Source organism: Taudactylus pleione, unplaced genomic scaffold (genome assembly GCF_031769625.1).
Source record: "Taudactylus pleione unplaced genomic scaffold, aTauple2 ptg000314l, whole genome shotgun sequence".
NCBI lineage: Eukaryota > Metazoa > Chordata > Amphibia > Anura > Myobatrachidae > Taudactylus > Taudactylus pleione.
The window spans coordinates 12,636,545-12,653,738 of NW_028284715.1; the positions used below are offsets into that span (position 1 = coordinate 12,636,545).

Sequence of the window (17,194 nt, forward strand, 5' to 3'; positions counted from 1 at the left end):
AATTTGGGCGATTTTAATGCATCAGAACGACAAATCGTGCAGTGTGTACAAACGATGCCGATGCGCGTTCCCGTTGCTCACATCCTCGGATCTTCCCTGCATGCAGGAAGTTCTGGTAATCTCGTTAACGACCCTATATCCGTAACGACCTAGGTCGTTGGTCAGATTGCACAGCGTGTATGCACGATATCGTTTGCCCGGGAACTACAGGGAGTTCAAGGGAAATCTTTGACGACATGGCATCTGTGTAGGTCGTCTAATGTGTAAGGGGCCTTTAAAAGCCTGTTTCAAAAGTTAATTGTATATGCAAATAAGCCCCACCCATTTCTCAGAAGGTATAAAGTATTGCGCAGGAATATTGCATACATATTGCTCATGCAACCGTTACTGGCCACTTGACTTTTGCTGAACTTCTTTGTCTTAATTAAATACAGCAGTTAATTGAGATGAGAAAAGCCATCTCTTATTTTCACTGTTTCAATAAAAAAATTAAGCACGTGTTTATTTTTCTTTCAGTTAACCGAGGATGAGATTGCTACAATACTTAAATCCACGTTAAAAGGGCTTGAATACTTACACTTTATGAGGAAAATACATAGAGACATCAAAGCTGGGAATATCCTTCTTAACACAGAAGGTCATGCCAAGCTGGCAGATTTTGGGGTGGCTGGCCAGCTCACGGTAAGTGCCCTCTCAAGTGTTATCATCCAGTGAGAAAAAAGAGAAAGTAGTGTCCACTAATTGCGACAAATGGCGGCTTAGATGGAATACCCTAAGGGGAAGGTATCCAACTTCCCCAACGGTAAATCAAGAGCACAGAAATTTAAGGTATAACACCCTAGCGCCAATAATAGTGTCAAAGTGATACTACTAATATATTTAAGATAAGTATTTTCTTTTAATCCTTTAGTCTTGAAGGATTGGTATGATGTGATAGATCAGAACATGTAAAAAAGAGAATACAATCTAGTGCAGATGGTCAACAAAATTTACATAGCTATGATAAAACGAGTAGGTAGTCATCCAGGTTTACACAATAATGATAGAACGAGTAAGTGAATATTATTCACTTAACAGGGCAGATATTAAAGAGCATGCCTTCCAGAATAAAATAGGCTATTATATACTAAACATCCGCATATAACACATTTATTATACAAAACAAACAATAATTAAAAAAAAACAGACTGTTAATCCACTCCAAGGGGACAGAAAATACCCAAGTGTGCAATTTGGGCTTCTTTAAGCAAACAGGTACTACATCACAGGTGAAGTTGGACTCCTACCAGAATCCGGTCAAATAGATGCATACAATGGCTGAGGAGATATTTATAACCCAGGGGGAAATCTCAACTACTGATACTCATCAGTCTCACACCGGCTCTGGAGAAAGTTCTTGTGATCTCCCTCTACCGCCAACGCGTTTCAACCAGTTCAAGGTCTTTATCAAAGCTACCTGTGATGTTGTACCTGTTTGCATAAAGAAGCCCAAATTGCACACTTGGGTATTTTCTGTCCCCTTGGAGTGGATTAACAGTCTGTTTTTTTTTAATTATTGTTTGTTTTGTATAATAAATGTGTTATATGCGGATGTTTGGTATATAACAGCCTATTTTATTCTTGAAGGCATGCTCTTCAATATCTGCCCTGTTAAGTGAATAATATTCACTTACTCGTTCTATCATTATTGCGTAAACCTGGATGACTACCTACTCGTTTTATCATAGCTATGTAAATTTTGTTGACCATCTGCACTAGATTGTATTCTCTTTTTTACATGTTCTGATCTATCACATCATACCAATCCTTCAAGACTAAAGGATTAAAAGAAATACTACTATCCTCCAGTGAGTCTGTTAAGCGTCACTCTATAGATTCCTCTCTTTGTTGTTTCCTAGGATACTATGGCGAAACGCAACACCGTAATAGGAACCCCTTTCTGGATGGCTCCGGAAGTGATACAAGAAATCGGGTATAACTGTGTTGCGGATATTTGGTCTCTGGGGATTACTTCTATAGAAATGGCAGAAGGCAAACCTCCATATGCAGACATACACCCAATGAGGGTGAGTTTTTTTTTTTTTCCAGTTCCTATTTTGGTCTTGGAAATGTCTTGTTGCCATTAGGATTGAACACTAGGAATTTATATCAAAACTATGATTCATTTAATTTTGAAAATTATGTTTTGTGGCACTTATCTTGCGGAATAGAATAAGTGTATTGCCAGGTCTTAAGGAATGCTACATAGTATATTCAAGTAAAGACTTTGATATTGTTCAGATGCATTTCATCAGTCAGTCGTTTTTGGTTATCTATTGGGCTGGAATAGATCAGTACTGTATGTAGCTGAGCAGACCATCAACATGTTTACAGCAGCACAGAATATTACAGAAGTATCCTATAGCAGAGGTTCCCAAACTTTGTCCTCAAGGCACCCTAACGGTCCAGGTTTTTAAGGATAACCATGCTTGGGCGCAGGTGACTTAATTAGCACTTCAGTTTTATGATTTAACCATCTGTGCTAAACCATGGATATCCTTAAAAACTGTACCGTTAGGGTACCTCTAGGACCGGGTTTGTGAATCTTTGGCATGCAAATTGGGTAAAATTTTTATCAGTGATAATAGGAGAGGAATATGTGCATGCAGACAGTCACTATTGCTTAATATTTTATTGCACTCGCAAATACAAAACATTTGTAAAAACTATTCTGATGACAAAATTTTTCACCCTATAAAAATCAGGAATCTTTTAAATATCCATAATTCTGTTAATGTGTAGTCCAGGACTGGTGTTGGCACCCTAGTAGTCTCTTACTTGGTAACAGTAGAGGGGTGCGGAGCTGCAACATCATTGCCTAATGCTGAACTCCAGCCCGTCACTAACGTGTAGCATCCGGTAGCGTCGCAGGTTAGAAGCTCTTGCATAGTAGCGTCGGCCGACATTCTGTAATTGCCAGTAATTACAGAGCAATTAAAATAGCTCATAGTGTCATAAAAGGGAACAAAAAACTAATCAATTCACATTAATGATTATTTTGACGTTAATGTGCATAGATGAAATGTCACACGTTTATTAATGTGTAACATTAATATTAGAGTTAGATTTGGCAATAGATGGATGATCACCCATACAAGTTTGTGTCACATACAGTGATCTGTTTATTTTAAGAATTCGGCAAAAATACAGACAACCGTATAATCAACATACATAAGTAAGGTACCTGGTTGATGTGTTGCTTATCTCACTGTGCTCAAGTCCTGATGAGTTCAGTCCTTTGTTGTGTGATTTACAGGCTGTCTGGTTTAGCAAAGCAAAGCCACTGGATAATTACTGCACAACCACCTCTATTAAACGTGACCCGACGCAATTCGCCATCATGTTTTTAAAAAAAAAAAAAAAAAAAAATGTACAAACCGCCTGTAGTTGCACAAACTGCAGAAAGACCTGGCAAAGAAAATGATTGGGGGGGGGTTACAGTCGACAGGGCTATAAATGAGAAATAATAAGAATAATTATCTCACAAACCACAGCGTTCTTGCCTATTTATTAAAACTTACCCCTTATTCCCTATCCAGAGCAGCCCATGCTATTTTGCACCAGTTCCGTTCCTCTAATATGTCTGGGTCCTGAGGTTATAGCTATGGTAGGTGCAGAGAGTGCGGCTGCTATGTGGCCCAGGCTTCCTCAGGGGCCCAGCCTTCTCTCCTGCACCGAGTTACTTTGCCATCTCCTGAGCCCCGGCTTTCCTATTCTCACCAGAGTGCTGTTGCAGGGCAGCTGGGTGCAGAGCCTCCTTGCGCGTTAAACAGCCCTTCCAGTCGCGGCATGACACGGCAGTGCTGAGCGTCTTTTCGTGCCACATTTTCCCTTAAAATGTGTCTTATTCTCAAAGCGATGTGAATGACGCACAAGCAGCTTATGCTGATTATAATGATATGTGGCATGTGGGTACAGTATACCGGGACGGGATGTCAGCGCTTAGAATAACGGTGCTGGAAACCCGACACCTGTCAGAATCCTGGTGCCGGCATCTTGGGCGTAAGTAGCGGGGGTAAGGTTAGGTAATAAGGGGTGAGGTTTAGGGTGCAAGGAGTGGAAGGTTAGGTTTAGGCACTAGGGGGAGGTTAGGTTTAGGCATCGGGGAGGGTTAGAGGTAGGGAGAGGGGGAGGGTTGGGATACCTACCGACAGGTATCTGTATCCTAAACCTGTCTGGATGCCAGTGTCTGGATTTTGACCGCCGGGATCCCAAGCATCGGCATCCCGTACCCAACCCATGCCTATATTTGGTGTGAGACTGCGGCTGTATCTGCATGTGAAATGTTGCGTCCGTGTCACAGCCGCTGACATTGCAACATTGCATTTCGCACACAGATGTAACTGTACAAAAAAAACTCTTGGCGCTACAGAGTCGCACAGTGCTCACGCGTTGTGTATTGTGACTTGTAGTGCTTGGCGGATAGATGTTTGTAGAAACCTCTGTAAGCCACAGCCGTCTCTAGCTGCTGCCTGCATGCATTGTGATGTCAGTTTTTGTTTATTTCGAAACCATGGATAAATCTAATTATTAATCTGATTTGATACTACATGATTTAAGATGGGCACACACTTGTCCATTCTTCCTGGAATCCAACTCCAGATCCAACTGTTGACACAATCCTACTGGAGACCTGGACGCAGATTCAACAACCAATCTATGCCTCCACAGCTGTCCAATTTGGCAGCAGATCTCAGATTGGGATCAGCTGAAACAATCTACTGAAAGGATTGTGTCACTGTACAAACTATTACAATTTTTTTGTAGACCTGCTGCCAATCACAGGCCTGGACATAGCTACAGTAGGTGCAGAGAATGGGGCTGCTACGGGGCCCAGGCCGCCTCTGGGGCATGGTCCTTTCCCTGCCATCTCCTGAGCCCAGGAACTGGCCCAGTTGTTATACTACGTTATAACATAAACATTTAGGATTAGGGAGACCATATAAATATTTTAGAAAAGATATTTTTTTCCTTTGTAATAATTACTATATGCTAATCATCATTCATTTCATCCTGCACATCAGCTAAGCAGGCAATGGCAGAGTGCAAATAGTAGACGATTTATAATCAAAATGGATAAACATAATTTGCACAGGGGGGGGCCTGTGGAAATGTTGCTATTGGTCCCCTATAGGTACTGCTGGGCCCCCACATCTTTTGAGTTCTGGGCCAGTGGTAAGTAGCATTGGCTCCTCCTAATAACCCTGGCCAGTGGGTAACCGGGATAAAGAATTGGAATGCCCTCCACCCCCCCACTTGGCATGGCGGTGGTTTTCCATGAACTGCAAGTCATTTCGGTGTTTCAAATCGCCATATGCATTACTGAGTTTTAACCCTACAAACTGCTGGATAATCTGGCGATTTGTAGGGCAAAGTTGCTGCTGTTGTGCTGTGATATGCAACGATTTCAAGCCCACTGTGAAAACATGCATTTAATAAATGCCCCCCCACTAGTGTCTAATATAAACATTTTAAATATAACAAGCAGATAATCTGCTAACACAGCAGAGACCTCCTGGTGTAGACAGTGCTAATGTACTGAGCACAGTGTGTTAATCTCTATGGCCTGATATTGCATTATTGTTGTTCGTAGGCAACATTGATTCAACCTAATATATCGTGACTTTTTTTCCTGTTGGTGTAATATTAGCAAATATATATCCTAAAAAGCCTGATTTAAATTGTTGAACTTCTTAAAACAACAAAAAAAAATGCAAACACTGATGTGAACTGCAGTGCTAATGTTGATATGATTTAAACATGCTTTGCTATGGTGGTAATTGTTTTTCTGCTTATATGAGCAAAGCAGGAGCAAGCTTAACACAGACACGGATGCTTAAGTTAGCATGCAGGCATCTTTGCAATTGCGATCCTTGCAATATTTCAAATACAGCAGGAGGTGTATGACACCCCCTTTGCTGCTTGTTCCCATTAAAGAACATTATTACAGGGTTTTCCAAGCTGCTGCCTTTTGTCTAAGGGACATTTTGGTAACCCATTGCCAATCCTAACTAAAGAGTGTCCTCTATTGTTTTTTCCACCCAGTGGGTCATTTTTTGACATAAACTCGTGACAATGGAACGCCTTTCGGTTTCGGGGGTAGATTTACTAAAGCTTCTATAAATGAAAATTGGTGGTGTTGACCATAGCAACCAATTTAGCTTCTAGCTATCCTTTCTCTATTGCATCCAAGAAAATGGACAGAACCTGGTTGCTGTGGCAACACCTCAACTTCGTTTTGTCTTATGTGACCCATTCAACTGTACAGGGAAAACTCAAATTCGCTTGCATCGTATCATAGTGGTATTGCATCCCCCCTTTCTCTATGTCTCCTTCTCTTTTTCTTGTAATAGTTATTTAAAAAAATTAAATAAAAAATACTTTGTGTGCTTGTATTGGTGCAGTAGCTTTCAGGAAAGCAGTGGTCAAATGTTTGTATGATTTATAAAGCTTTCCAATTTGCGTAGTTTTATGTTTCCCCATAAATCAGCGACAGATTGTTCATTTCCTCGATTCCCGGATGCCTGGGTCTGAGCACGTTGGATTTTCCTGATTTGCGGATCCCAACCACGAAATAATCGCATTCGGCAAATTGGGGATTTTTAGCATGTCGAATTTCCCAGATTTTCCCGACAGGTCATTGATGCCTGCTGATCGGCTGTTTTGATCAGTGGATCGTGTAATTTCCGCGATCCGTCGATGATATGTGGGGGCCTTTTAAATGCGTCTTCCCTTTCAGAATACCGGTAGCTATAATGTAATGTCCAACATCCTGATGCTTAATTCCGCCAAATGAAAGCAGACAGGCACTTCACTTCCAAGGTTGTATTATCAATATAATGGTACTTTAGGTATGTTTATGTCAATATGGAACCATTTTATTTTGCTTAAATTGTTACATTTTCTTCCTTGTAAATGTTTGGGATGTGTTTTACCTTTCACTCTGCTGTATTTAAAGTTACGTTGTAGTTTTGCATTGTGATAATTCCTTGAAGAAAGCTTAAATACAGCACCACAGCCCACATGCAGGAAAGTGTACTACAGTACAGTGATATGATAGGCTTCCCAGTGAGCTCCTGCCCACTGATAGCACCATGTAATATGGTTTCTAACACCCATTTAGAATTCTTTGTGCTACTATATTGCAATGTGGAACAGGGTACAGTTCCAAACTTTGCTTTAGGGTTCTGAAAGCAAGAGACTATTATTTCACATTGCTGAAATGTGCGCTAAATTCTTCGTCATAGTCTAATGTACACTAGATGATTAGAAGTCAGTAAGCGAATGACTTATGGGTTACTGCTTATTTACATCTCTGGTATATGGTTGTGGATGAAATGCGTCCGGTTGGTGGATGGTCCTCGCCTACTGATGAAGTACAGGTTCTTAGGGTTATCCGGTATATCCACATATTGCACTGTCTCAGTCTCCTGCCTTGTTCCCACTGCTTTGATGCTGAGTTCAGAAGGTTAAGCACTTTAGAAGAGAGCGGTTTTAGCATGTTCACATCTGAGCAGCAGGAAATAATATGCTCGGGATAAAAATATATCAGTGCTGAATAAAAATAGACATTTGGGTGGGGGGGCGCCTTCATTCCCCATAATCAGTAAAAAATGTAACTATGAAACGGAAAATCTGTTCAGAGAGGGCTGTATTGATTACAGATTAATTATTTGATTGCCCTAGCTTGATTTCAGCATAATATTTTGGAGCTTAATGTAATCATCTACTGCACAGCTGGAATCACTCAAACGTCTTAATTTCATTTAACTGCACCAGTTACCAAAAGGTAAGGGGTAATTTTCTAACATGAGTTTTAGGAGGTAATGACAAAAACGCAGGAGATTAGAGACCTTGTAATGCTGATAATCAGATAAGCCAGGGTTAGGCCTGAGCCTCTCCAATTAAACTGCTCCCCAGTAATACGCTGTGCTCCGGAGTGTGGGGAAGAGAGGTACGACATACTTTTACAAAGGATCTGTACATGAGGAACATTTTACTATTGAGACAACAATAAAGTATATTCATTTGCAAGGAAAAATATTGTTGTTGTGTTTTAAATTACATTTTCTTTTTATTTATTTTTTTGCACGCAAGACCTTTTTATATCTATCCCACACCTATAGATGGTGAGAGCAGCCCTAAGGGAGTCCTAGGTGGTGTGCCTCCGTCTTTGGGAATGGACCCCCACTCTCCACTATTTCTTACCTTAGCAGATGGGAAGTGGGAACTGTATTGCGTGCTCTACAATCTGGGATTGTGGCACAGTTCTGTGACATAACCAAGCATTACCAGGGCCGAAACTAGGATATCTGTCACCCGGTGCAAGGCAGCAATTTTGCGCCCCCTCCCTTCCTGTACCTGGAGTTTGTCCTTGCTTCTCCATAAAGCAGGGCACTACTCAGACGTCCCTGGTATAGTGACTTACATTATTCCATACACCATAATGCCCATTACACATTATGCCACACACTGTAATGCCTATTATCAAAGTGCCACTTACATATTTGCCCGACACCATTTTATGCCCCACAGTAATGCTTCTAATTACTTTAAAATTACCTGCTCATTGCCACGGGGTTTATGCTCGTTGCCATGGGGTTTCATGCTCGTTGCCAGGGAATTTGAAGGGAGTAGATGCAGCTCTCAGCATCTTCTCCCTTCAGCGCCAGCGTTCCCGGCACTTCCGGGAACGCTGTGTGCATTGCGCTCTGCTAACAGATACTTGAGGTCCAGTAGGACCTCTAGCATCTGTCTCTTCCTTGGCGGCGGCCTTTTTTGGATGGCCGTTTTCAGCAGAGTCCATGCCTACGGCTAGTCCGCACGGAATCTGCTGAAAACGGCCATCCAAAAATGGCCGCCGCCAAGGAAGAGACAGACACTAGAGGTCCAGTAAGCACCTCTAGCATTAGTCTCCTCTTTGGCGGCGGGCATTTTCAGATGGCCGAGTCAGCTTTTTCACCCCCCTGCAATCCCCACCCGGTGCACGTGCATCTCTAGCCCCCCCCTAGTTGCGGCCCTGGCATTACGCTCCCAGTCACAGACATGGCGAAGAAGTAGCTTCTTCTCCATGTTAGCGGCCAGCGCTCCGTGTGGAGGCGCCACAGGTGTATTGACAACACTGGATAAAGGACATTATGTTACTAATTGACTGTTTTCACTGTCCTGTAACCATTGGTGTCAGTGTTCTCCCCAGCATCTCTTCCTGGGTTGCATTGTCCAACGTTATCTACATACCGCCCAGCACTTTGATGCAGACAATAGGTCATGTTGTGCTGACGTTTTTTGCGCCGGTCTGACATTTTAACTAATTAGCAAAGAAATATCGGCATCGCGTCATAGTGCCCGACAGTGTCAGACCTGGCACAGCAGCAGTAGAAAGCCCTCCGGTAAAAGATCCCTTCCTCTGTACGGCCGGAGCAATCAGTGTAGGTATGAGAGGAGATTCAATTGTCTCAAAGGGGATGGGTACGGGATGCCGGTGCTCGGGTGCTGGTGGTCAGAATCCCAATGCTGGCATCCCGATACGGATACTTGTCTGTTGGCATTTTAACTCTATCCCTACCCTGACCCTCCCTCCTCGGTGCCAAACTCCCCCCCCCCCCCCCCCCCTAGTGCCTAAACCTAACCTCACCCACGGTCGGGATATTAACCACATGAGGGTCTCAATGTTACTGTTACTGCATCATCTCAGCATTCAGAAGTCAAACCTGCTACTGTCCTTCCAGCAAGTCACTTACTATGTCCAGGAAACCTTGTACAAATAATCTCTGCCCAGCCAGCAAGTGCCACTGGGCAGTATCTGTTCTATTAAAAATAATATCTGTCCAGCCAGCAAGTGGGCAGCATCTGCGCTATAAAAAATTATATTTCCAACCGACAAGTGGGCAGTATCCGGCAAGGTATAAAACATCTTATCTGTGTCCAGTCAGCTCTCACCTCCCCTACCCAGATTATACTTAATGCCACCCAACTCGCAATTTTTTTGGGGGAAGAACACTGGGTGCCCTGTGCAATGGCCTAAACTCGCCTAGTGGTGTCCCCGGAACAGTACTCCCTTGTGTTAAGATCCTTATGGGAAATGATGGCTGGCAGAACTCTTTAAACAAAACATCTCTGACATGACTATAAAGCTGGGTACACATTAGACGACTTGCAAACGATGCGATGTCGTCAACGGTTTTGCCGGAACTCCTGGACTAACGATATAGTGCATACACACTCTGCAATTTTAGGAACGACGAAACGATTTCCAAATTGTTAGATCATTAACGATATATGGATTGCTGTACCAAACACCTGACGACCATCTTAAAGATTTCTGCCCAGTAATGGGCTGTACTATGACCAAAAAACGTGAGTTCCCCAGCCCCCCCCCTCCCCTAAAAGCACAACCAGCCCCAGACTTTTCAGAGCCAGTCCGGGAGACAAAAGATGTAGGGGTCCCCTGTATTTAGCATAACCAGCACTGAGCTCTGCAAGCCGGTCATGGTTTTGGAAATACAGGGGACAAAATGAGTAGGGGTCCTCAGCAATCTGGTGCTGGTTATGGAAAATACAGGGGACCCCTACTCCATTTTATTTTTTATTTTACACTTTAAAAAGTTTTTACATAGATGCATGCACGGATCTCGCTGTGTCAGCAGGTATGGGAGGGGAGTTGGACTGGCTGTCAAGTGATGGCCACATCATGCAGGTCTGAACGACATATCGTTCGTCGTTTGGTAGTGCGTACACTCTGAACGATCTGCGGCAAATCGTTTAACGAGATTGACAGATCTTCCTGCATGTACAAAAGAACTGAAGAGAAGACCAACTACGGTCGGGATTGCACATCGTGATCGTGATAGAGCGTACAAACTGGCCGATATGAGTGATTTATCATCTCGATGCTAAATGGAATCGTCCAAATCGCTCGTTTTATCATCTAGTGTGTAGGGGCCTTTAAGGTACTGTAACTAATTGGGTTCTGTAATTTTTCTTTTTTTTAGATTAGTATAGAAAATGAGAGCAATTCATTGTTTGCAGCGGATTTCAGAACCTTTAATTCACTGCAGTTATTGCTTACGTTATCATGGATGTAAATTAGCTATCATTTTTGTGCGTCACAATACAGTCGTATACAATTCCATAGTTACTGTTAGTAAACATTTTCAGTCACAATAAGCGTATAGCTTATTTGGCTACTTTAGTGGCAGTGCATTCAAGATAACATACTGTAGCGCTCTCCTGCCCTCGGAGATAAGCATTTATTATGTAATCGGTAAGAGCAATATAAATATATTTGTCACCATTAGCCAAGTATATGGAAGAATGTTTATGATGTAACAATCTCTTGGCCTTGATTGAAAAATGTACTAGTTGCCATTTATTTTCCATTTATCCTAATAATATATATCATTAAGCTGCTTCTCTGAACCCAGCAGAATAAACCAGCGATAAAGGAAATGATTTTGTTCCCAAATAATGGGAATTTTATTGATCTGACCGAAGTGCAGCATGCATATTTGCAAACAGGTGTACGTTAGTTTATAGAATGAGGCGCACAATTCTGCCCTGCTAAGATTTTCCTTTTTGTGTGTTTTAGCCCTGGGCTTACGGCTGCTTCTAGGAAGAAAAAAAAACGCTAAAGGGATCTTTAGAAACTCTTTTTTATTTTCTTTCTATTATAGCATTATTGGTAACACTTAAAGTTTATTTTTGCTGGCACACGGTGCCGCTAAGGTAGACGGCCTGATTGGTAGTCGCATGCACGGCCGATGTTTACATAGTTCAGCGATTTATTTGTTACTCTGCATGCACGAAAATTTCTGAAAACCCCAATGGCACATGCATTACACCAAGGTGGCGATTCAGTTGTTTTGTGGGCGGCGATAATTAATGGGCGCCCAGTGTTGCAATTAAATTGTTCTTGGCGCCCAATAATTATCCCGGTCATCATGTAAAATGGCTAAACCCTTTCTAAAGTCCTGGTTAGGGCACCCAAACTACTGATTGGGTGATCTAACCACGGGTTTTCTCGCACATTTTTGCTCGCACCTTCCTGTTGCGCCTGAACGGAGCAACAATTGAATTCCTCCGTTGGGCACCCAAACTAAATAGCCTCCTTTTAAATACAATTAAGTCACCCCCAGAGTGTACAAAGGTGCTGTGGCGATCGAATCAGATGGAATTAGGTGGCGTAAAAATGATGGGCGTTCCTGGGCTGTGGTTGGGAGGTGGCTAGTAGTGCATGCAAAAATGGTCCATTCAGTGGGTGTATTACGGGACTGTGGCGGGTGTGTGAATGTATTACGGGACTGTGGCGGGTGTGTGAATGTATTACGGGACTGTGGCGGGTGTGTGAATGTATTACGGGACTGTGGCCGGCCTGCTAGCGGCAGCGTTCCCAGATGTACGGCCGGACGCATAGAAGTGTGTGGTCAGGCGGATATACTGCGTCTGCCATAAGGCTGGAGCAAGCTTCATTTGGTGCGGTTGATGGCGTCTCAGTCCTTGCACATTCGGCCGTAGCGATGTACACAAGGGAAGGAGTTTTGTTGCGGCATTTGCATAAACTTGCAGACGAGTGCAACTCAGAATGGGGCTCAGAATGTCTGAGCGCAGTACTGCCGTGGCGGGCTTTGGGTTACTGCAGTTCCCATCATATCATGTTTAGCGAATTTTATTATGTTTGCATTATAAAGATTAACTTTTAAAAGCAAAGGAATAAGACCAGATCAATAGCAGCTGATCAATACTTACAAATACGGACATCTCGTAAGAAGCTGGGACTGTTATTGATAAGGGACCGTTGGTAACAGTGATAATAGCACCTTTCACCTTATCACATGATAATGTAATGTTGATATTTATAAGCCAGAGAGCACGTCATGCTAACACCGACTGAAAAAGCAATCTGATTTATTTTTGTTCTAGTCATTCAGAATAACTGATTCAGTCAGGATTCAGGGCCTGATTCAGAGGCACTCGCTATTTGCGACCGCACGCTCTGAATCAGGGCGGGGAGGAATTTTTTTTTTTTTTTCCTGTCCGCTCGCAAAGCTGTGGGTGCCCACCCACAGCTAGTGCGAGCGGGCGGGAAATGGTCGCGATTATCATGACCATCGGGTTTGCGAGGAGACCCTGTAGTAGGGTCGCGGGTTTCGCAAGCCAGAGTTTACCTCCTGGTCCAATAGAGCAGGAAGTCCACTACTGACATCACGAGTGGTCAGTAGGGCCGCCCACAAACGGCAGGCGTTCCTTCGGGAACGCCTCTATTTGTTCAGCCACCCCCCCTCCCCGCCTACAAAAAGGGGCGAGGGGTTGATCAACATCGACAGCCGCCCCGTTTTGTTGCGAGCCCTGGAGCGAGTGATTTCTCACTTGCTACGGGGCTTGCGCACTGGGCCACCATCGACCCACTTGTGAGCGGGTCTGAATCAGGTCCTCAGTCTGTGTATTTTACCAGGAAAAAGTGGTGATGAATACGCTCACAGCTGACTTTGCTGTATATGTGATGAACAGACATGGGGGACAATGGGTTAGCAATGGGGATAGTAGCTGGTTCTAAAGCTGGGGTACACACTATACAGTATATTGACCAACCTTGCGATCTGTGATGGATTAAAACGACCATCGTATTGTGTGTACCCCTAGTTCATCATTTGATGAATTGTCTGGTCGCATCTTCCCATCTGATTTTCGGCACATCAGATGAGACGATGCAGCGTGCAATACAGTACCCTTGTGACTATATATCGTGCCATTTACGGCGGATCTGGTAGCGTGTTCGCAGACGCGATATATGTTACATCATATTTTACAGTCGCTAGATCGGCACGTCATTCAGGTGTGTACCCAGCTTAAGTCCCTAGTATGCCATGCCGGTTTCCGGGCTGTTTGGTTGTTTCCTTCTTTTTGCAGAAGCACCAGTTCTACCTCCTTTATTAGGAGTCTCTGGCCCTAATTCAGAGCCGGACGCGCTCTGTGAGCGCTCGCTCTGATTCTGGGCGGCCTGGGTTTTTTTTAATTTTTGGACGGCCTCCAGGCCGCTCGCTTTTGCGAGCGGCCAGGTGATGGTCGCAACAATCGGTCTTGCGACGAGACCCTTGTGGTAGGGTCTCGTTCCCGCAAGCTCCAGTGAGCTTCCTGCTCTAATAGAGCAGGAAGCTCACTACTGACATCACGGATGATGTCCGTAGGGCCGCCCCCAAACGGCAGGCGTTCCTTCAGGAATGCCTCCGTTTGACCAGCCACCCGCCCTCCCCGCCTACAAAACGGGGTGAGCTGTCGATAAACATTGACAGCCACCCCGTTTGTAGTGAGCCCTGGAGCAAGTGAATTTCTAACTTGCTCCGGGGCTTGTGCACGCGCATTGCGCATGCCGCGTGTGCGCAGTGCCAAACCATCGACCCGCTTGCGAGCGGGTCTGAATGAAGCCCTCTGTTATTAGAGAACCATGTAATGCCATCGCTGTACAGTGCTCCTACCAGCATTTACAGCTAAAATCTCTCCATTATCTCCTAAACCGCTTTCACAGGTGCCCTGCCTTCTGTGTGCCCGGTTCAGATTTTCCACCAGGCAACAAGTTCCTTTATCCATGTCAATACATGGGGAGCATCAAGCAATATGTCAACCTGCTCTCGCCATCGTCATGTCCTATTCTCATTTCTCGAACACTCTGAATAAAACACAAGGTTTTACATTCATCATCTGTTTGATAATTAATGACACCTCACACACACACTTTCTGAGACCAACTAGCCCACACACTTGACAGGCAGCAGAGTGGGTACAAAGTAACCTTCACCATGTTGCCATGTGAAAGCCGAAGATATCATGGTTACGGTTTATGTAGTAGTTCCTGTGCACAGTTGGTGAAGCTTCATGCTATCTACTGCACTTCTTGATGATCTGAAACTGAATAGACCAGTGGTTCCCAAACTGGATGCTGTGGCACCTTGGGGTGCTGCAGGGCAGTTGCATAAGGCCAGGGCACATTCTGCACTTTTGAAATAGGGCAGGGCTTGGTGCCCCGCTAAAACAGTCTAGCAGGAACGCTAATCCCCATAGCCACATAATCGAACCTAAAGATGGCAGGTAAGCACAATTTACTTTTGCTGAGTATCACTTTTCGCCTTGCCATGAAAAATATGCTGATACTTTATGGTGCTGCAATTCAAGAAAGTTTGGGAAACAATGGAATAGACATTTGCTTTATCTTATGAATCTTAGAGCAGCAGAGAGACTCACCCAGAGAAGAAACTATATCATAAAGCAGATGTTTTCTGGGACACATTCTGAAGCTTTTCTAATCCAGTGGTTCCCAAACTGGGTGCTGTGCCACTGGGCACTTGCACGGGTGCCACGGGTTGGTGGGCCAGTACCAAATCACATTTTTTTTTTATGGTTAGTGTGATAGGCAAAACCAGAGGTGGTGGCTGCCAATCATAATTTAGGTGGACCAGCAGAATTGCTACCCTGCCCACCACCACATAACTAAACCTAAGGATGACCTATAAGCCCAATTTACTTTTAATAATTTTTGCAAAATTTCTCAATTAGAAACTTTTGCTGATGCTCTAGGGTGCCGTGATTAAAAAAAAAAAAAAAAAAAATTAGGAACCACTAGAGTAATCCATGGTCCACTCATTCCTGCTCCCTATTCTGCCAGCAACTTCCAGGGGTATATTTACTAAAGCAAGAGGTTTTAGAAGATGGGTGGAGATATTGCCCATAGCAACCAATCAAAATCTAGCTATTCTCTTCTAGAAGGTACTAGTTAAATGTTAAGTAGATTCTGATTGGTTGCTATGGTCAACATCTCTATTTTGTAAACCTTTAGTAAATATACCCCACAGCCTCTTAAACCCCATGTGTAGTCCCTTCCTATGCAACTAGGACTTTTTCCTGGATGATCACAACTGTGTATTATTTTGTAATAAAGAAACGCCTAAATAAACGTTTGTCTTATTTTAATAGTACTTGCTTTTCAATTATTTAATATTAAAATAATTTAGTCTAGAAAAAGGAGTGGGATTGTTCTACTACTATTAATTTGTTACAAATTAAAGTTATGAATGTTTGGTACAGGTTGTCGATAATCCAATAATGCTCAGGTTATTTGTAAAATCTAGGGGCAGCTCCACAAGTGGAAAACCCAAGGCTGAGTAACGCACATATAGGTACCTTTAGGGATCCAGTTAAGATGCTGGTGGATGGGATGCCGGACGTTGGGATACCGACGCAGGAATCGCATCGCTGGAATGTAGACGCCGGCACCCTGAAGGGATCAAGATACAGACGTCTGCATCCCGACTGCTGCCACCCCGAAGGAAAGTATGCGGGTTAGTGTTAGGCCGGGGATGGGAGTGTTGGGTTTAGGGACCTGCCGGGGTGGGTTAGGGTTAGGCACCGACTGGGGAGGGTTAGGTTTACGGTGTGGAAAGGGGGGATTAGGGTTAGGCACCTCCGGGGGGAGGTTAGGGTTGGGGTGGGGGGGAGAGGGAAGAGGGTGTGAGAGCAGGAATTTCTGTAGCTGGATGGGAAGTGGGATCTCCGCAGTCTCTCCTGCTCATGCCTGCACGAGCACTTTCTCTTCACCGTGGCAGTGTCGTAGCTGTAGGTAGCTTCTCCCCCTGCCACTGCTTCTCCCTCCCCTGCTGCTGCTTCTCACTGTCCTCTGGCTCCTTTCTTCCCAGACCAAGGGAAGGGAAAAGGGGAAGTGTAGTTCGAGCACAGGATCTAATTTATGATTAATCAGACATTCATAATTTCATCCACAATTATTATGGTAATCTCTCAGTATGGGTCATAAAAAATAACATTGGTGGAGGTGCTCCCCTTGAGAGTATAATTATAGATGTAGACAAAAAGAAGAAAGAAACCTCTCTTTTTAGGGGCACTCTTGCAGATTATAACTATTACAGTTCCATAAAAAGTAACTTTTATTAATTATACATTAAAATAACATGTGCAGGTATAGGCCTACTCAGACCCAAAAATTATTAAACTGCCAAGGGGCAGAAACAGTACTGATATATACGTAGAAGACAGGGAGTGAACAAACACTAATACATATAGACGATACAAAAAAACACACAAAACATGAAGCTAATTATAATATCTTAAATATTATGAAGTCAGGTGAAATATTGCAGAAAGTATATAGTTT

General features: G+C 43.6%; 1 protein-coding gene across 1 annotated transcript in view; it reads left to right on the forward strand.

Annotated features, from left to right (window-relative positions):
* Positions 1-17,194, forward strand: part of STK3 (serine/threonine kinase 3) — a 240,699-nt gene that overhangs the window by 48,191 nt on the left and 175,314 nt on the right. Inside the window, exons 5-6 of the mRNA XM_088442695.1 lie at positions 517-681; positions 1,899-2,066. Of these exons, the coding sequence (XP_088298821.1) occupies positions 517-681; positions 1,899-2,066 (333 nt within the window). The remainder of the gene's footprint in view (positions 1-516; positions 682-1,898; positions 2,067-17,194) is intronic.